Source organism: Sorex fumeus, unplaced genomic scaffold (genome assembly GCF_029834395.1).
Source record: "Sorex fumeus unplaced genomic scaffold, SorFum_2.1 ptg000072l, whole genome shotgun sequence".
Lineage (NCBI taxonomy): Eukaryota > Metazoa > Chordata > Mammalia > Eulipotyphla > Soricidae > Sorex > Sorex fumeus.
The window spans coordinates 64,756,895-64,778,566 of NW_026606129.1; the positions used below are offsets into that span (position 1 = coordinate 64,756,895).

General features: G+C 38.6%; 1 protein-coding gene across 2 annotated transcripts in view; it reads left to right on the top strand.

The window, feature by feature from the left end:
- Nucleotides 1-21,672, top strand: part of SYNPR (synaptoporin) — a 372,090-nt gene that overhangs the window by 166,998 nt on the left and 183,420 nt on the right. Inside the window, exon 1 of one of the 2 annotated variants that reach the window (XM_056129178.1) lies at nt 11,888-12,276. The exons of the other annotated variant lie outside the window; for it this stretch is intronic. Within the exon in view, the coding sequence (XP_055985153.1) occupies nt 12,253-12,276 (24 nt within the window). The 5' untranslated portion in view covers nt 11,888-12,252. Of the gene's footprint in view, nt 1-11,887; nt 12,277-21,672 lie in introns of those variants that run through there. 2 annotated transcript variants of the gene reach the window in all.

The following is a 21,672-nucleotide window of genomic DNA, read 5'->3' on the forward strand; positions in this document are numbered from 1 at the left end:
ATTCTTCCTTCACATATTGCAATCACCCTCCAAATAAACTACTTGCAGTCATCTTTTTGGGCTTGAAAGTCAGTCTTGATGTACAGGGCAACCAAAGATGCCATTGTTCTGTTCTACCTGTGGTACCTATGGCAGCAGAATCTCTCAGCTAACCTGAAAAGAGATGGCGCTGGTTTAAAGGCGGAGAGCAGAATCCAAGTTGATTCTAAAATTGCTTCAAGGGAACAATTATGTTTGTCTCAGTTGTTTCATTTTTAAAAATTGGGTGTATTTGAAGGCCTGTTCAGTGAGTTAATTCATACGAAATGCTTAGAAAGGGGCCTGTCATGTAAACATCAATTATTGTCTTGATGGTTACTTTTGTGTTACTTTCTCTTCTTGTTTTTGTGAGTGAAAAGATCCCATTATAAAAGAAAGTCTTAAGTCACCAAAGAAGTATAAGGAAGAGAGTGAACATGAAGGCTCATTAATCATGCTCAGGTTAATGATTAATCTAAGCAGGATTCCCAAAGGCACTTCGGAATCACCTGTCTTTGGGAATGCACAGCTTCCTTAAGGCAGCCTTTCTGCCCTTAGATGAGCTCCCTCTTCCTACAAAAAGCCTCTGTAGGCTATGGAACTCACAGTGCGTGACAAGCTGAGGTGGCCTTGTTGACTCTAACTTAATCCAAATCCTGATTCATATACTCTCAGTGGTTTCTGAATCTCTCTGAAGTTCACTTTGGATGGAGGGAGTCGGACATCTCTTGGTTTACGAATCGTTTGGAACCTTGGAACGGGTGCCTCAGGTTCTTTCTAAGCCTCAAGTTACCGAGAGGTGCTACTGGGTTAGAGAAGTACAATATTAAGAGACTTGAATCCCTAGGATTCATGTCACAGAACATTGTGGTATGAGAACAAAAAGTGTGAAATTTTTCTTTTACGAAGAATCTGAGACTAACTTTTTATACTGTAAGTAATGTCAGAACAAGTCCCTTCCAGGGAATTTCTGTCCCTACGCTTTCACAGAGATGAGAAGAAAAAGCTTGCTTTCGGAGTTGAGATAGTGACATTCTGGAAATATCAGTGTGTCCTGTTCTTCAGATTCACTCTCTTAATTTGTATCATTTAACAACTTGGGCATGGTTTAAGAAGGAACTAACATTTTAAGGAAGACGCTGGTAAAGCATTCTATTTTTAAAAATAGATGCACAGCTGAAGAAGAAAACTGATTCCTCTCTGTGTGAGTGCACATGGCATTTTCAACTGTTCTTAGCAGGCCTGCAGTAATAAATAAGCAATGATCAGAAGAATAGTTGTGTCTTGTGTTTATGGAGGGAGACACCGAGCACAGACACTAACAGGATCCCTATTTAGTATTGCACATTTCGGTTCTCAAAGTACTTTCACAGGACCCATCTCCTGTTGGCTTCACAGCTGCCCCATAGTCTAGCCAAGCCTGAAGCATGTCTCCTTACAGCCCTAAGTTCAAGCTTCTGGGGAAATTGAATGCAGGAACAAAAATAAGAATGCAGGAACATTCCCTAGATTAGAGGGATTTCTTGTTGTTTATAAAACTATAGGAGATGTTGTTGACCTAATGGATTGCCTCATAACATAGAAATACATAGACATCTCTGGGACAATTAAAAGAGAGAGTTTTACAAAGATTTTATAAACAGTCTAATTAAAGTCCCAGATCCCTTTGACTAAGTCATAGGGATATGACTTAGTATAACCATCATAACCATATTCATTCATTAAATTACAGAAATGGGTGGAAGCAAAGTTATAGTGAGGAAAGAACACTGTCATAAGAAATCTTAATTAAATAAATTATGATTAAATAAATCACTAACTAAATCATGATTAAATAAATCATGATTAAATAAATCTTAATTAAATAAATCATAATGACTAAATCATCCTTGCATCTCCATGAAAATATCAAGAACTATAAGTTCTACATTTTGTGAACTACATGGTTGAAGAAACAGATTTTCATCCTCTTTTCTACTTATACCCTATTTTATTAAGCACTGTAATTTGGTCTGGATTTTGGAAGCATGATTTTTTTTTAACGGAGGGATTTTAACTCAATTTGCTGGGAAGGAAAGGAAAGCCAGAAAGAAATTCTGCAAGCGTTTGAGTCTGAAATCTATCTTGTCTTAAATATTAGTAGGAAAAGAGGATGCACCATACCTTTGTTATTATAACTACCAGGAGGCGTCTATGCATTATTTATGTAATTCAGCACTATCATTCCCATTTTACAGGTGAAGGACTGAAGTTTACAGGAGCTAAAAGGATTGCACAAGGCCACATAATTGGCTATGACACATTACTTCATGGAAATACTGTGTGAAAAGTCATGTTCTTTATAATCTAATTTATTATTTGTCTCTCAGTGTACTGGGCAGGATTATTGAAAATTGTCTTTGTGTTTTTCTTCTCTCACTCTTATTACAGTACTAACAAGATTCATGTAAAAAAAATAGACCTCTGGGATTCTTTCTGATATAAAGTCTTAATCCTTAATCATAGTAACAACGATTCATCTTCTGGCTCCATTATCAGGCTTTAAAAAAATATGTTTCAGGAACAGCCATCCTTTTTCTGATAGAACTCTCTCTATTATAATAAATAATGATAGGAAGAAAATGGAGAAATATGTATGAGCTATTTCTGATTAGAATTTCTTAATTCTAATTTATAGCAAATTGTCATTTATTTTTATTTTCTTTAATTATTCAGCAAAAAATTATATCATCCCTACTATGTGTAAAGCAGTATTACATAATCTACTATGTCTTAAACAGTGCCTTGGAAGAAAGCAGGAGAATGACTCCACTGCCCAGAGTTTATTATAGGACTGCTTTTAACCCCTTGCACTAAAGCAGTATACTTAATATCTGGAAGCTATACAATTGAAATGCATAATCAGTTTTGCTTTGCAGTAAGTATAAATTAATCAGAGAGACAATGTCCAGATGTTACCTTCTTTCTACATGATAAACTCGCACACACTAGCAAGGTTGGTACAATCCTTACCTTTAACAGATAGTGTTTAGCTGTCTAGATGTGAACAAACTACTGAATTTTACTAAACGTTAGCTTACACCTTTGTAAAATGAAACTATTAGATTCTGGGTCATAGGATTAATAATCAAATGAAATAAGGAATGAATAGAGCTTAGGAAAAAAATTAACATCACTGATTTTTTAACCAGAAATATCCACTGCAGGAAATGACAATTGCCAAATCAATCCATTAGATCTGTGGTTCTTTATGCTTTTTTAAGATGTCAAGATTTTGTTCAGGTACATTTTTAACAGAAGTCTGGCTTATAAAAAAGTGAACAATGGGGCATGCTTGAATCACAGAAGGGGTGTTGATCCTCTTGCCCATCTTTCTACTTCTGTTGTGTGTCAAAAAAGAAAAAGAAAAAAAAACTTCCCTGCGGTGTTCCAAGAGTTCTGTTTAAAAGATAAACTGAAAAGATATCAAAGATAATCATTATATAGTTAACTGAGATGATTTGGTTATTTGAATATGCTATCCACGTTATATTCCTTTCCCATGACACTTATTTTTATTCACACAGAATTTTTATTTGCACTTTATTATAGTTTAGGAACATGGCTGCAATAGTGTTGGTGTTTAAATAATACAGTAGCTATTAGGAATGGGGGCAATGCAAAGTTACTTAGAAAGTGTCCAGGATACTTCACCACTGTCCTTGTGTCACTTCTAGTTCACCTTTTCATTATATCCAAATTCCTACTGCTTGGTAAGATTTGTAACTCAAGACCAAGTGTTTGTCTTCATTTGATACCATTTATGACCTTGTTTTGTCTCTCTGTAATCCACAGATGAGGGAGATTTTATATGAGTCTCAAGAAAATATTTATTTTTGTGATAATATTTTACATAAAAGACTTTGAGATTTGGTCAGTATTTTCCTGCATTTGTATTTATAATTAAGAAGGAATGCAGCATTCTTAACATATTCAAGAACTAAACAAACAAGTTAAAGAGTCTGCATACACTAGGCTCTGGTAGGTGCCTACTTCCTAAGGCTAAATCACCAAGATCCAGTGTACTTTTTGAGCAGGCAGCATGTTTTTCTTTGTCATCACTGTATCCACAGAAAATAGCACATGCTTCATAAAACATTCACTGAACTACAAGTTTTAGACTGATGAATGATTGCCTGTTTACTTTATAAAGGTAATGGAATTCTCACAGACTTGAGAATTGTTCCCTATTGAGAACATGAGCCACCGAGTAGGCTTTCTTGCAATACATCAAACCTGTATGCTCTTCTCTCCGTAGTCACTCTTCCTGAATTATGGTAAAAGTTTCTCAAGGGACTCAATCCACTGGCTTGAAATATTTAATTAGAGTTAGTGTGAAAACACAAGGTTAATCACCACATACTTATTCTGGATTTATTGTTTGAAGTCCAGAAATTTAGGTGTGGACATCCAGGCATCCATAATCAGATCTCCCACCACGTGTCATTAATGGATCTCTACACAGACCTGATCTATAAGCTGAAAGCACCAACCAACAAACCAACACAAACTATTTAGTATATACAAGGTAAAACCAGTGTTTTAAGAATGTTCAGAAATACCTACATGGGGCTGGAGCGATAGATTGTCTTGCAACTGTGTTTGATCCCCAATACCATATTTGATTCCCTGAGCCCTGCACACAGAATCAGGAATAAGCCCTGAGCATTACTGGGTTTTCTCACCTCTTCTAAAAAAAAACAGCTAAGATATTGAAGGGATTGAAAAATTGTCAGATTTGAAAGATATGGACAAGGTTAAAGTAAAGAAAAAAAGGATATTGCATATGCAATGTCATGGGAGAGTTCTGAGTGCAGCTATTACCATCCCAGACCTGAAAGGTCAATGGGAGGAGAACATTAAAAGAAAAGGTATCCGGGGCCTCTGTTAAAGAAACATAACTAAATCAGGGATCATGAGGAGATAATAAAACCTCAGTCTTTGCTTTCCTAGCTGTCTTTTCTCTTTGCTACACTTCCTATTGAGATGCCTAGGAAAAGGCTGCTCATTGATGTAATTGGTACACATGGGATCCATGGGGGTATATAAAAGCCTAACACTGCAGTGCCTGATTAAAGGGGAATATGCGTCATCATCCACAGTCTGCCACCAAGTGGTCCTACCCATCCTTCTTGCGTTAAATTGTCTGTGCCAGGTACTTTGCTCTGTGCTGAAATATGGAGATGAATAAGGGAATATTTTGCCCTTGAAAATCATAGACTCACTATCTTCAAAGAAAGTGTCTTGAACAATGTTTGTTAGCTATGCTAATTGCCATTTTGTCTCAAAGGCAGGGCTTCATTTTCATCCAAATATCTTAACATTTACAAATCTTGCTATATTATATTTCTTAGATTTCCTCTTTTTTTATTTTAATTTTAAAAGGTACTGTGATTTATAATACTGTTGATGATAGGGTTTCATGCATGTAACATTCCAACCTCCACCAATCCCAGTTATAATGCTCGAAGCAGTGGGAAGTTCAGTTCTGTACACCAGTCCTCAGGTTCTGTTGTCTTTAGTCATTTGGTATTTCCTACTATGCTTCTTTGTATCCAAGTGTGAGAGAGACATTCTTTATCTGTCCCTCTATTGACGAAATTTACTCACCATGATCTCTACCTCTGTTCATCATCAACATTTAGCTCGCCTTGGACTCTACTGAGCAAAGTTACTGATCTATGAATACAAGCTCAGGTGATAATAACATAATTTTATCTTATTGGGTATTTAGGAAGGAAAAGAGACAGAATTAGAGAAGCACACACTTTCTCTTCCAAGGGAAGCAAAACACAAGAGATCTAGAAATTTCTTCTCTGATCCTATAACATCAGAGTAAGTTATATTTTATTCCAATAAGGAGTTGTGTTTAAGTAGAACAGAAAGTCACCACTAAAGATTTTAAGGTTCTTCCATAAAAAAATTGAATTTAAGTATTTTCATTTTATAGCTTGAAAGGGTTTAATTTGTTGGGAAAATGAACAAAAACTTAGTTTATTTCCTTGCCTACTTATTGATTAGTATGGCCAGAGTAGTCTTCTTTTTTTTTTCCCAACAGCTAGAGAGAGATCCTTCTGGTGATGGAATTTTCCTCTTGGTATTTGCTAAGTGCTTAGAAAGCTAAGCTTCCCACTGTCCAATCTTAAAGTAGACAGGCCTAAAAGGACTCCTTGTGTGAAGCCAGATGTTTAGGAGTAGAAACTATAAAGAAAAAGAACTGTTGCATTTACCAGACGGTATATCTGCCAAAGGGGAGACAAGCTTATCAGAAAAAAAAAATGCTTAAAGTTATCTGAAGGCCACACTCAGTTGAAAGATCAGAGTTGAAGATCTGACCATATTGGAAATTAGCATTGTTAATGAGGTTTTCAGAGACTCACAGCTTATTTTTAATCTTCTTAACCTTCTCTATAAATACTCACCATAGAAAGCTCTGTTACTTCTATTTTTAAAAGCCCAGTAATGGACAAATGTTATTTTAAAGGCAGTAACAACAATGTTGATATTATTTTTCAAACAAAATCCATCAAATAATGGCATATGGCTTTATTTTTGTCACTTTCATTGCCATGCTGGAGAGTGGCAGCCAACTGTCTGCACTGCTCATAAATCAGAAGGGAAGCACCATAAGTGGCTGGCCAACAGGACTGTTTGCTCTCTAGTGACAAATGTACAGTCAGGTATCCAAACATTGCTATTCTAAATGGACCTATGCAAATTTTTTGTTTGTTTTATTGGTTGTTTACTGTTTATTTTTTTCATCTGCGTCTGGCCATGTTCAAGGCATATGCCTGTTTCTGTGCTCAGAGATCACTCTTGGAGGTGTTCAGGAAACCATCTGTGGTGCTGGAGATTGATCCAGGATTGGCCAAATGCAAGTCCAGTGCCTGATTCACTGTACTCTTTCTCTAACCTGAGCCTAAGTAAACTGAAGGTTACTGAGGGAGCTCATTCTTCTATAAACTACTTGATCAATATAGTTTGCAAAAGATATCTCCACTCTCCTACATGAACATGATTTAAATCAATGTGATACTGAAATCTACATAATTTCAAGTTCATTGAATGTCACAGTCAGGGTCCTTCCCGTTGTTCATCGATTTGCTTGAGCGGGCCCAGTAACATCCCAATCATGAGACTTGTTTCTGTGTTTGGCATATCGAGTACCTCACGGGTAGCTTGCCAGGCTCTGCCATGCGGGCGAGATACTCTCGTAGCTTGCTGGGCTCTCCCAGAGGGGTGGAAGAATCGAACTCAAGTCAGCCATGTTGGCTGCATGCAAGGCAAATGCCCTACCGCTGTGCAAATGATTTTTATTTACAAGTGTGAATAAACCAGTTATCCTTGCTCAACGATCCCATTTTACAACTAAGAAAGTTTACTAAACTTAGATTTCTTTTACTGTTTTTCTTTTCTTTTCTTTCTTGACTTTCCTTTTCTTTTCTTTTTTCTTCCTTCCTTCCTTTCTTTCTTTCTTTCTTTCTTTTCTTTCTTTTTTCTTTCTTTCTTTCATTCTTTCTTTCTTTCTCTCTTTCCTTTCTTTCCTTCCTTCCTTTCTTTCTTTCTTTCCTTTTTTCATTCTTTTCTTTCTCTTCCTCCCTCCCTCTCTTCCTCCCTCCCTCCTTACTTCCCTCCCTCCTTCCTCCTTCCTTCCTTCCTTCCTTCCTTCCTTCCTTCCTTCCTTCCTCCCTCCCTCCCTCCCTCCCTCCCTCCCTCCCTCCCTTCCTTCCTTCCTTCCTTCCTTCCTTCCTTCCTTCCTTCCTGTTTTGGGTTACACCCTGCAATTATCAGGTGTTACTCCTGGCTCTGCTCTCAGGAATCACTCCTGATGGTGCTCGTGGAACCAAACGGGATGCTGGAGATTAAGCCCTGGGTGTCTGCATGCAAGGCAAGTGCCTTATCCACTGTACTATCTCTTTGGCCCCAGTCGGCCCCAGTTGTTTTCATGTTGATGACTCTTCAGATGAAATTAAGAAGCTACTGTGTACCAAAAACATTTGAGTATACAGCATTATGTAAAAACAGCTGGCTTCCAACTTCCGTAGATGTTATCAATTCATGAAGGAAGATAATCAATAATTGAATGGTAATGAATAGAAAGGAGCATATCCAGCATTAAGCAGTAAAAAACAAGGTGAAACACCCAACACCCAAGCAGCAGATACAATAAAATGCAAGATAATGTGAAGTGGAATGCCTGGGAGAAAGAATTATTTTTAGGTCTGTTTATCAAAGAAGGATCCTCTAAAGAGCAGACAATAGAAATAAAGATTGAATCACAAAGGAAGAGAGAGTAGGCAATCATCTAAGGAATAAATATTTCAGGCTAAACGAATAGCAAATGCGAAAACTTAGAAGGACAGTTTGTTGAAAAGTAGGACAACTGAGAGTTGGAAGTAGATCAGAACAAAAAGTTAAGTGAGAACCAGATCACATGCTTTATAGGGCTGAGAGTAAACGCAGCGAGAACTGCAGGCAGCCTGTTGCTGAGGTCCAGGTAAGGGATGGATGTGAGCAGGGGAGTTGCACTGAATGATAATGATTATTTGTTTGTCTGTTTTACTTGGGGAGGGGGGTGGGGGAGAGGAACATCCAGCAGTGCTGAGGTCTTACTCCTGGCTTTGTGCTCAGGGATCACTCCTAAAAGTATTCCAGGAACCGTCTGGGATGCTGGAGATTGAACATGCATTGGCCACGTGCAAGGCAAGCACCTTGCCCACTGTGCTATCTCTCCAGCCCTATAATGCTAATATCTGTAACAGAATCTGAGGCAGCTAACTCAACCAGCAGATTTCAACCAAGCTGTAAGTTGAAGAACTTAACAGAAGGAAAGTGACCCAGTAAATCCATGACAGAACATTCATCAGAAGCCCTACAATTGAAATATGAGAAAAACTGAAACACAATGAGATTAAAGATACACCCAGAGTCATTAAATAACAGGTCTTTATACACCAGTTTCCTAGTGTCTGGTATCAATACAGTGAGAAATGTTGTAGAGTTCATGAAAGGTCCATATTCCATGTATGGATCATTCATACCATGGAGACTGACTAAATGATATCGTAAGGATTCTGATGGCCTCTCTTGAGCAGAGTAGTTACAGCTCACAGCTGGCATTTGTCTAAGTTCAAAGTTTGCCTTTACCAGTTATAGCCTGTCTACTTTCAGATCTATTAGCTTGATTTTCTGGCTTTTGGTTTCCTCTTCATAACTGATACCGAAAAGCAGCATATTTTGTGGACTAGTGAGATCCACACAAGGTAATATATTTACAGTCAACACACAAATACCTAAATTAGTACCTGATACAGAGTAAACATTCAATGGATATTATGTGGGGTGTATTATTTTAATGTGTATCACATATTACAATATATAATATGATATGTCATTATATATTATAATAATGTCCACACATATGTGGAATAACATGCAACATTATTATGTGAAAGAAAAATATTTTTACCTAAAACGCTACTCTTTTTTTTAAAATTTTTATTAGTGAACCACCATGAGGTACAGTTGTAGACTTACAAATTTTTGTGCTTGGATTTCAATTATACAATGATCAAATACCCACCCCTCCACCAGTGTCCATTTTCCACCACCACGGGTCCCAGTATTCCATCTCCCCCAACCCACCCTGCCTCTGTTGCAGGGCATTCCCTTTTGTTCTCTCTCTCCTTTTGGGTGTTGTGGTGTGCAGAAGAGACAATGAGTGGCCATCATGTTTGGTCTAGTCTACTTTCAACATGCATCTCCCCTCCTGGGAGGATCATCTAAACACCCTTTATTTGGTGCTCCCTTCTCTATCTGAGCTGCCCTTTCCCCTAGAATGCCCGGCTGGCCTTTAAACCATGGAGTAATCCTCCTGGTACTGATCTCAGCTATTCTTGGGTATTAATCTCCTATTTTGTCATTTTATGTACCCCAGATTAATGCAATCTTTCTATGTCTACCCCTCTCTTTCTGACTCATTTCTCTTAACATGATACTTTCCATGTAGTACAACTTGTATGTAAATTTCATGACTTTATCTTTTCTAACAGCTACATAGTGCTCCATTGTGTAGATGTACCAAAGTTTCTTTATTTAATCAGTCATCTGTTCTCAGGCACTCAGGTTTTTTCCAGATTCTGGCTATTGTAAAGAGTGCTGCAATGAATAAACAAGTGTTGATGTCACTTCGACTATACTTTTTTGCCTCTCTGGAATATATTCCCAGGAGTGGTATTCCTGGGTCAAATAAGAGCTCAATTTCTAATTTTTTGAGAATCGTCCATACTGTAAAACAGTACTCTTAATATTCATATCTAATGAAAAATGGTCTACTAGCCATTGGAGAAACTACGACATATGATTCTCTCCTGTGAAGATGTGACTGGGCCTCTTATACTGCTCTTTATCAACTTTCTGAGAGGAACTGTACAGCTTTCAGTGCAAGGATACCATTCTTCAATCAGTCCATTAATTTATGAAGAAATATTTAAATGTCTGTGATTTTTAACCGGTTATTGGAGGTGAGGTGGAGTTGCAGGGAAATTATGAGCCATTGTCTTTACTCTGCGTAAGTCATTTTTTTTTTTTGGATAGTATTTTTGTATCTCTCTGCCAAAGACATATTAACAGAGGACAAAAATAAAACTCAGAGACTTTAACAGAGTACTTGAGTTTTATGACCAGTTTGTTAAATGTGGGGCTGGGCATAGAACCTGGGAAGACCAACTTTTTATCCAATATATGTTCATTCTAGTTTGGTCTCCCAATGCTCCTCCCACCCGAAGTTGTTACAATATATGTGGAGAAAGATGAAAAGGAGATTCTAAAAATCATTGGTAAAGGTGTGGTGATGATGTGTGTGAGAGAGAAACAGATACAGAGGAACTCAAAGAAAGACTCAGATAAATACTGAATTAATACACACACACACACACATACACACACACACACACAAACAAAAACAACCACCATAATAAACATGGCCAATCCAACTTCCCTCTCCTGAAAGAAAATAGAGGTTGTCTCATACTAAAGGTGAATTTGTGTGTGCCATCACCAATAACCACTTTAGCTTACCCAATATTGTTCCGGTGTACAGTAGGATCTGAAATGAGAGCTGTGAGCAGAGCATGCAGTTTTCTGTGGAATTTGCTGAGGTACAGACTGCCAAGAGGATCTTCCTTAAGCAGCCAGTGTAAGGATGGCAGGTAAGGGGGTGCAGCCTTTCCAGGAAATTGGTGCCAAATTCCTCCCCCTCCCCTACCCCCAAGATCCTGCTTGGGGAAGCCCGGATTTCAGCCCATGACCAAGTCAAGTTTAGCAGTTTGATGTGGGGTCCATTTACAAACACAGACTCAACATCCCGTTTCAATCTCCGAATGCGTGGGCATGCTAAGATTTTGCAGAAGAAAGCTTTAAGTAACACTACTTTGAGGAATAAGCAGCCAAGTTAAAATGTGCCCTTTCCACAATTGCCAGAACTCCCCAAGCCTGTCTTTCTCTACCAGTCCTTTAATGATTGTTTATGGGTGGTGCACCAATATTCCAGATGGGAAGCGTGCACAGCATCCAGGCATTTCCAGAGAAATGAGGGCAATTAATTTTTAGGAACACACAAACCTTTACCTAATCTATGCAAATCTATTCATAAGGGCTTTATAAAAACCACTAGGCACTCTCCCCCAAACGCACTCCCTCCACCAACCCCCCATCCCCGGCTTCCTTTTGGTTTCCTACTTTGCTTTTAAGCATTGTGTGCAGGGAGGAGGGGCTCCCAGAGTCAAAGGGGAGATGGCTCTGTCTTCGCGATGCAGCCAGCCTGCGCAGAGCAGCCGTGCAGTTGCACTTGTGAGCGGCAGAGCCAAGTGTGAGGGCTCCCCATGGTGATAAGCGCCTCCCCACAAAGCGGGCAGCCTCTCACCAGGGGGATGTATCAGGTTGCCGTACTTGAGCTGTGGGTTGTCACTAATAATATGACCGGTTTGCCATCTCTCTGCAAATAAGGCAGAAGCTGCTACCTGATTGGTATAACATCTTACTTTCCCTCCTCATTGATTTTCTTGTTCTCCTCCTTTGCTTCATAAAAAGAGAGACAAGTGGCTGGTGCTGTGGACAGAGGAGCTTTATTTTTAGTATGAGAAAACCTCTATTTTCTTTCAGGAGAGGGAAGTTGGATTATCAATTCTTTTGTAAATGTGTATGGTGATATTTGCTCCGGTAAGTTTCTCTCTATCTTGCTTTAGTGCTGGCTGTGTGTGTGGATGTGTGTGTGTTCATAGGTTGACTTGGGCTGCACCGTCACTTTTTTTTTTCCGATATCATTTTAGAAATTTCTTCCAGTAACATTTATTTATACTTTGCTCTCTTATATTCTTGTGCTTAACTCACAGAGGCTTTTCAATAGTGTGATGCACCAGATTTCTTTTAATATAGTGGAGAAAAGAACTAAAGAAGAAAACTTACATTTGGCTTTATAAAAATGGAATTTTATTCGATATCCTCCCCCCCCTTAGAAGTGTTCGATGTCCTGAGAAGATTCAGTGTGCTATATAACCTGCTTACCATTTTAATTAAAGTTTCTTTATCAGCATCAAAGCAAGAATTTTTTAAACTCCATAAATAGCTCCTGAATGTTTAATGCTGTGCCAAAAGGGGTGTGCAGATTCCAGAAGGTATTATACCAGGGCAAAATGCGTGAGATGAGCTTCCTCTAAGATTGGGTGCATATGTCTTTGGGAGAATTGTATTGTATTTATTTATTTATCTATTTTGCTTTTTGAGTCACACCCGGCGCTTCACAGGGGTTACTCCTGGCTCTGCACTCAGGAGTTACCCCTGACAGTGCTCAGGGGACTAAATGGGATGCTGGGAATCGAACCCGGGTCGGCCTTGTGCAAGGCAAACACGCTACCCGCTGTGCTACCTCTCCAGCCCTGAGAATTGTATTTATTAAAAGTATTTAGACCATTAAAACAAACCTCTAGCATTCCTTGAAAATGATGGACTCACGAGTGACTGTTGCTTCTCTTGTTTCTCTGCACTATGTATTTGTGTCACCATCTGTCAAATGCCCAGTCTTGGCTTTTATATTTGTATAGCTGATGCTGATGAAGAGAAAAGTTGGTGTTACTAAATACTAAGTAGTGCAACATTACTAAATGATCGCCACTGCTAGTCTTGCTTGTTAAGTGTCATAGCTGTTTAACTGTTTTTCCCCCCCTCAGAGAGTATTAAGGGTCTGAATTCTTTGTTGTTAATTCAGAAGTCTGGGAGAAAGTCTATTAATATAATTATTCTAGTCAGCGATGATAAGATGATTAAGTAATTGCTCTAATGGAAACAAACTGATGCTTTAATCTTTTGTTACACAATCAACAAATCTGCACAGTTCTTTTCAGGGTGAAATGAACTAGGGAATCGATTTGTCATGTAAGTTAAAGACCCAGTTAACTAAGAAGCTAAAGGATGTCTATTTATTTTTCAAGGATTTAAAAAATAAAGTTGGGATGTTACACGTACCTAGACCTCTTAGTAAGGATCTTTTTAATAACAGTATTTTCTTTCCATGCTCTGAAGTAGTTTCAGGGCAGCTCATGGAAATAGTAATAAGTGTCTAAGAATACACTTATCCTGTATACACTTATTCTTTCTGGGCATTACACCCTATAAGAACCTTTGCATGCTGGGACAAAACTACTTATTCCAATAAACAGAATTTTACATTTGACTCAATCTTGCTTAGTCTCAAAAAAAAAAGAAATCATATAAATGCACATAAATCTATTGTACTAGTCATGATAAGCTTATTACTAACAGCAGCCTCAAATGCCATAAATCCTCCCTAGAACCAAGTGTTCTCTATCACACAGTTGCTTGCAGAACCAAACTTTTATCCTCAGGCTATTGTCAATTACTGCTAAGTGAAGATCTTTCTCCCTCTCCCAAACTCCCCAGCTTCCAGCTTATCCATAGTTTTGCTCTTGTTCTCTTCATAGCTGTTGTAACAGGTTAAGTACAAAATCCTTAGTTGTAATGGAGATTACCATCATGTAAAGGTATTTAGTAACATGAGTTAATGAAGAGTGGATAGGAACTTCCAGGTGAAAACATGTCATGTTCTCCTGATTGCCAACAAACAAAATAGTTAAGGGTCCAAGCATGTTTCAATACATAAGAAGGACAAGGTGTAATGTGTCTCTTAAAGAGAAGAGGGTCCTCAGTTTGACTTAGGCATAGTGTACAGTGTACACTCTTTAAAGGTGTCACTTTTCAAAGGTTCAGAATGCCACAAACCCACCAAAAGTAAGTGTTGTGACCTGTTCTGGGGAATTAAAATCTGTGCAGTGTTATAAAGAATAATGAGGGCATTTTCATTTCAAAATGAAATTACTTCATAAAGATTTACTCATTTCGGCAAAACTTAGAATGCAATAGTTGTTGCAATTTACTAAGTATCAACTTGCCTAGTACTGTTTGCCTGATATTCTGCATCACTTTTATTTTATTTTCAAAATCACTTCATGAGAAATATACAACTATGTTCCCACTTTACAGTTAAGAAAGGGCAGAAATGCTGCAAGTATGAGACAGCACATCTCAAGTGGTTGTTCATGAAACTCAGAACCAGGCAATTGCATTCCAGAGCCAGACTGGCATCTCCTCTCTGTGTTTCACTTCATGGGCACAGGCAATACCAACGACTAGACAGCATTGATCTGCAAAAACATACAACAGCACACTGTATTTATGTTAGTTTCCCCTCCTCTGGACACAATATAACATCGTTTTTTTCTCCCATAGACTGTGCCTTTGTGACACTAAACTAATTAGGTGCTTGGAACTGGAGAACAGTTTGTTTTATTTCTACTCAACTTGTGCAGCTACAACAATGTGGAGGTGACAAAGGGGACTCAGATTAGGAAAAGATCTAGGTAGAAGTCTGAGGTTTAAAGCTTGTTCAATTAATCAAAAGAAATTGATCCTTTTGTCTCCCCATCTTTTAAGCAAGGAGTCGAAATAAGATGGCATGATAACTTGTAAATATCAATAGCTCAAGGCTATTGTCACTAATGCAAAATAAAAAAGCAATTGCCATGATTTTGATAACGCGTGGAAAACGTTGTAGTATTTTCACCTTCCTTTTACCCCTAGCATGATTTTCCTTCACTCTTTTTCTAGCTGGAAAGGGCCGAGGTGGCACTTCAGGTGGGATGCTGCAAAGCATCAACATCACCTGGGTAATTAAAATATGAGCACAGCTGCCAATAAGCATGCTCAGAGGCATAACAATATTGAAATTCAGAGTCCCAAATGCATTATTTTGCACCTGAGTGCAAAGTTAAGACAATGAAATTCAGATAAGTCTTATAGAGGGAAAATGTAACTGACTTAGAATCAATGTGTTTGAAATTTTTCCTCAACTAGTAATTTTCAGGTTGGAGACAAGGGCATCTCAGTCATACGATGACTTTGAAATAGTGGATTTTATTTTCTCTACAGAAAAAGAGAAGGGATTATGAGTGATGAGGATGTTGCTAGAAGGCAAAAGCTTGCTTAGTACCTCTTTCAAGTGTTCAGCCAAAAAAGAACAAAGGGATTATTAAAAAATGAATGAATGAACCAGCAACCTATACTAATTGGAAATCTTGGAAATCAAATATTGAAGTATTGAAGCTATATTGACTTCTTGGTGTGCTCTGTCATCTCTTCTAATATGCAATAACTTTTGAGGCAAATCTGATCTATGAACTCCCTCTCCCCCGCAAAAAATAGAGTTCTGAGTGCTGAACACAATAAAATATGTTTCCAAAATGGTAGTTCTTTTTGTCAAAGGCAAGCTTGATAACAATGATTACCTATTGCACCTTTAAATTTTCTTAAAAATAATCAAGTAGTTTAATTTTTTTAAAGTGTGGTACTGAAGTCAAGTTAAATAAATTTAAATCAAATATGCTCTTCTTCAATTGCATTGATAAGGGTTCTAAATATATTGAGAGCCCTCAAATATGTAGTCCAACTTAAAAATGCGTTTTGCCATAGTGCTCATCTAATACAGGTTACCCTTTAAAACTAAGCTAACAGGGCTTAGAGGTAGGAATTAAGACACTTGCCTTGGATGCAGCCAGCCCTGGTACAATCCTGAATCCTCAACAATTCATTTCCCCCTAAGTACCCCCAAAGCATAGAGCTAGAAGTAGTCCCAAGCACCACTAGGTGTCTAACTCAACCCCACCCCAAGTAAAATTCAACCTGAAATTCAAATTTGTAAAGCATATTATATTATGATCATCTATAAGATAGCATTCTCCAGTGAAGTGATCAAATCCAAAATAAGTGGCAGTCTTACCTATGTTACTTCCAGCTGTTTCTTTGGTTATAGATATATGTACTAAAACAATCTTATCATTAAAGGGCTTTAATAAGGCATAATGAGTGTTGGACTAGTCTTGGCTTTGTCATCAAACATTCTAAGCTAATGCACAAATAGAGCTGGTGGTCCTGTTCTATATTTGTATTAGAAAATGAAATCAGTGACAAATTTGAGCCTAAAATGATCAAATGAGGCACTAAATCCTCTAGAATAAGGTCTATGTCTTCTGTGTTTCTTTAAACGTTGTAAGATTAGGGGTGAGTCGAAAATGGAAATACCTCAACTCTGCAGACTAATGGATCTGCATAATTAATATATTTTATAGCTCATTTTAAACCAGGTTTTGCAAAAAGTTCTAATGGAAAATAGTTCTGGGGAAACTTTGAACACATTCTACTACAGTTTCTTTAGCCCTACTTATGGAATCTTTAAATTCTCCCAAATTATCACACTTTGTCTCAGTGTTAGTCTTTTTGGCAAAGATATGACAAATAACTTAGGCTTATTTTATTTCTGTAAGATGTGGTTCTAAGAAGACTTATATCCAATTTAAATGGAAGCACTCTTATTTTAAGCCACCATATTAACATCAGCCTCTCAATGATGAACTCATATATTTCTAACTGACTTTGGTTCTCCATGGAGTAGGACATTTGATAAAATTTTTAAAAACCTTTTCATTCAAACATCCTTTCTATGAATCTGAATGATTGAGACAAAAACAGTATATATATATATATATATATATATATATATATATATATATGTAAAGGTAAAGGCCCTCCCGTTGATCGTCGATTTGCTCGAGCGGGCCCAGTAACGTCTCCATTGGAGACTTTGTTGTTACTGTGTCTGGCATATCGAATACTCTCGGTAGCTTGCCGGGCTCTCCGAGAGGGGCGGAGGAATCGAACTCGGGTCGGCCATGTTGGCCGCTTGTAAGGGGAATGCCCGACCCACTGTGCTACCGCTCCAGCCCATATATATATATATATATATATATATATATATATATATATCACGATCACGACCACCCTGTTTTTCGTCAATTGCCTCAAGCAGGTGCCAGTAATGTCTTCTTCGTCCTAACCCTGAGATTTTTTTTTAAAAGTGCCATATTCAAGGCTTTTTCAGGGTTAGGAGACTGAGACCCATGATTGTTACTGGTATTTGGCATATTGGGTATACCACGGGGAGTTTGCCAGACTCTGCCGTGTGGGCAGGTTATATTCGGTAGCTCCTGGGAGCTGAGTGTGATAATCTCTGGATCCTGGTCGTTGTTGGAGTTACAAGGCAGTTGGTGGGTGTAACTGTCTAGTTACTGGCAGGTCCAGTCCCAAACCATGCAGGCTTGGAGATCTCAGCCCCGGGTCCCACACACCTGGGTTCCTCTGCCAGTTCTTTTATGTGTGAGGCTCGTCCAAGTGTGTGGAGAGTGGTCCCAGCATGGCCTTGGCTGGGCCCCGGAGGTCTTCAGCTGTTGGGCCCTGGTGGAGACAGTCAGGCACAGGGTAGGAGACTCTGCCACACTATATATATATATATATATATATATATATATATATATATATATATTATATATATATTGTGTGTGTGTGCATTTAATTTTGGAGAAAGATTTGGAAAAAGTTTTGAACCCTTGACTGCACTAGGTTAACCTTTCACTCAACTAATATTTAAGGGTGCCTACTCAGTGCCAAACCCAGTACTAGACATGTGATGAACAGATGCAGAAGACACTTCATCTTTTCATCAAAGATATGTATTCCTTGGGCCAGAGCAATAGTACAGTGGGGAGGGTGTTTGCCTTGCATGCGGCTAACCCACATTCAATACTTGGCATCCCATGTGATTCCCTGAGCCCTGCCAGAAGTAATTCCTGAGTGTAGTACCTGGAGTAACCTCTGAGCATCTCCCAGTGTGACCCCAAAAGGGAAAAAAATCTGCATTCAAAGAATTAAATAACAAAATAATATATCTGATCCTAGAACTAAATTTTTTCTCTTTTCTCACCCAAACCTCATTTCTAGTTCATGACCCAGAATGCGTGTTTAAGTATAATTGACCTGTTCTTGGAAGGCACTTGCAGAAAATACTTTGTACTTTGGGCCCTATCTGCTCTATTCAGTGTTCGTATTCAGTATTTATTGGCTGATACGATTTTTGATTGGCTAAAATGAAGTGATTTGAAACGGAACTAGAAGAGATTTGGTGGTGATTGCATTTTATAATGCATTCCTAGACATTCTCATGTTTGAGCTGTTATTCTCATTGTTGCCTATGTTAGTAGAGAAAAAAAGGAATATACATCAATGAACAAAGAAGTAACAAAAAAGTAGAAGTTGGGGGCCAGGATGTGCTTTAGTATTAAAGTGATTGTCTTGCATGCAGATCTGTGTTTGATCACAGGCATGGCAAAACAGCACAAATCAAAAAAGATATGGAGCAAGAATATTTAGAGGACCTAGTGTTTTTACTAGTAATCTAAATTAGATGCTATTTGCATTCTTGGGTTCTCTCTAGATGTTTCTTTATAGGTCCATTTATTCAACAAATACATATTGGGTCACCAGTTTAAGTATGGTGCTAGATATGAGAGCACAAGAATTAATAACATATATTAGTTTCTCAATTCATGAAACATATAGTAGGCCAGAATTTTTCAACATTGGCCAATGATCCAGATAGATCATTGATAATGGGTGCTGTTTTGTTATTCTAAGGAATTCCATAATTTCTAGGCTTTACACACTAAATAGAGAGGAGTAACCTCCCCACAAGCTGATCTCCATACTTTGCCAAATAATTCTTGGTTATTTAAATAAATTTTTCCATTGTATTCATGCTTTTGTTACTTTCAAACATCTTCTGAATAATTTACAACAGGGTTTTTAAGGTTTCTTTTGCCAAACATTCTTATTATATATACAAATTGATTAAATAGAATGAGAAAGGCATCTCCAAGTTTTTTATGTTATTATCCCTTTTACATAACACTCTACGAATTTGGCTAATATTGTTTCATTTGACTCCAGTAATCAAAAAGGAATGCAATATTAAAATTTAATGTCCAGTGCCTGGCTGTCCTCAATGGTGCCCCTTGGAGGAGGGCGGGTTGAGTTTCCCTCTCTGCTCCGAGCAGAGCCCCAGCAGCTGAAGACCTCCGGGACCCAGCCACAGCCATGTAGAGTGCACTCTCCACATGCTCAGACAAGCCTCACACATGAAGGAACCGGCAGAGGAACCCAAGCGTGTGGGACCCAGTGCTGAGATCTCCAAGCCTGCTCAGTTCGAGACTGGGCTTCCTCCACCCAGACCCCCCATCTTTCAATAGCTAGACAGTTACACCCACCAACTGCTGTGTAACCCATCAACGGCCAGGATCCAGAGACTATAAAATGGAAGCTCCCGGAAGCACGCAGCTGTATTTGCCACCACACAACCTCTTATTCTCTAGTTCTCCGTCTCAAAGAACCCGGCAGGCTACTGAGGATATCATGCCCGCATATATGCCTGACTGGGAACACCTGTAAAGGTGATTAGAGGCGCCCCAAAAGCCTTCGTCCCTCTCAGAGAGCCTGGCAAGCTACTGAGAGTATACCGCCCGCATGACAGAGCCTGGCAAGCTACCCGTGGCATACTGGATATGCCAAAAACAGTAACAATGATGGTCCTCATTCCCCTGACACTGAAAGAGTTCCCAGTATGCCATCAAACTACACTAGCACGTGCAGGGACAAATGGAAACATTACTGGCTCCTGCTCGAGCAAATTGATGAACAAGGGGGTGATAGTGATAGTGATAGTGATGGTGAATCACTTTTTCTGTGTGTGTGTGTGTGTGTGTGTGGTAACAAGATCAAACTTAGGGCCCACAAATGTGAGCATGTTCTCTACTACCGAGCTACATCTCCAGTAAAATATACTAACCTTCTGACAGATGAGAAATGGATATTTAGATGAGTTATATGCTCACATTCTAGCAATTGATAATGTAATCTGTATACCAGGCTCACACATACTCACATGTTATATTGCATGACAAAAAGGTAAGTATTTAAAACATACCTTATCTCTTTCAGGCTGTTTTGGAAATAAATGTAGCACTGCTATGTGTGGTCCAGGGCTTCAGAGGTTAACAGGATTGGCTTATTACCCAGATCATACTAGCTGAAAGGTTTTGGACCATCCACTGTTGCACTTAGAGTTCCCTCAATAGAGCAGGGAATGTAAGTGACATGTTACAAAAGGCCACAAAGAAGCCTTGGCGATCAGTTAAATAGTGAGGAGAGAATAGAGGCTTTGCAGTCAGGTGGATCTAGTGAATGAATGAGTCAGCATCCCCAAAGGGAACATATAGCACCCTCAAGTCACCTGACCCCCTATTGGTAACTGTAAAATATAAAAACTTCCTAAAGTCAAAATATTGAAATTCCAAATTTTTAATTGAATTTCTCCAGTCTTGATGGTCAATTTGACAGAGAAAACTACCTGGCAATATTCTTCTAGTCCAATGAACTAAAGTTATTTTAAATCAAAGAAGGTTAATTTGTTAATTTGGTATATGTCGGAAATGTAAACGTTCTGAGTTATTATCAGGTGTAAAGTTTCCTGACATATGTCCTTCATTTTTTTACTTGGGTACACCCAAGAATCTCTAGGTTTAATTTAGCCATTTTTAAACCTCATTAGAAGCTACAGAGATATGGGGCTCTTTGATGGATCTTAGAGACGTGGTAGAACGTAAAATAGGCAATACAGGCAGATGCGTTCATAACACATGCTTAGAAAAATGTAGAACTTATCAGGACAGGACTTTACATTGTATCTGGGTGTACATACTTAACTACATAATGATATGTTAAGTAGTGCTTGTGATTATTAAGAAAGACCCTAGGTGCATTTTTTGAGATAAAAGATTTTTCAAGTATTTTGTTCTAGCAGGGCTGGAGCGATAGCACAGAGGTAGGGCGTTGGCCTTACAAGCGGCCAACATGGCCAACCCGAGTTCGATTCCTCCACCCCTCTCGAGAGCCTGGCGAGCTACCGAGAGTATCTCGCCCTCACGGCAGAGCCTGGCAAGCTCCCCATGACGTATTCGATATGCCAAACACAGTAACAACAAGTCTCATGATGGAGACGTTACTGGGACCGCTCGAGCAAACCGATGAACAACGGGAGGACTGTGACTATGACTGTGACTTTGTTCTAGCAGAATGCCCATCAAGAAAACTGTCGTCATC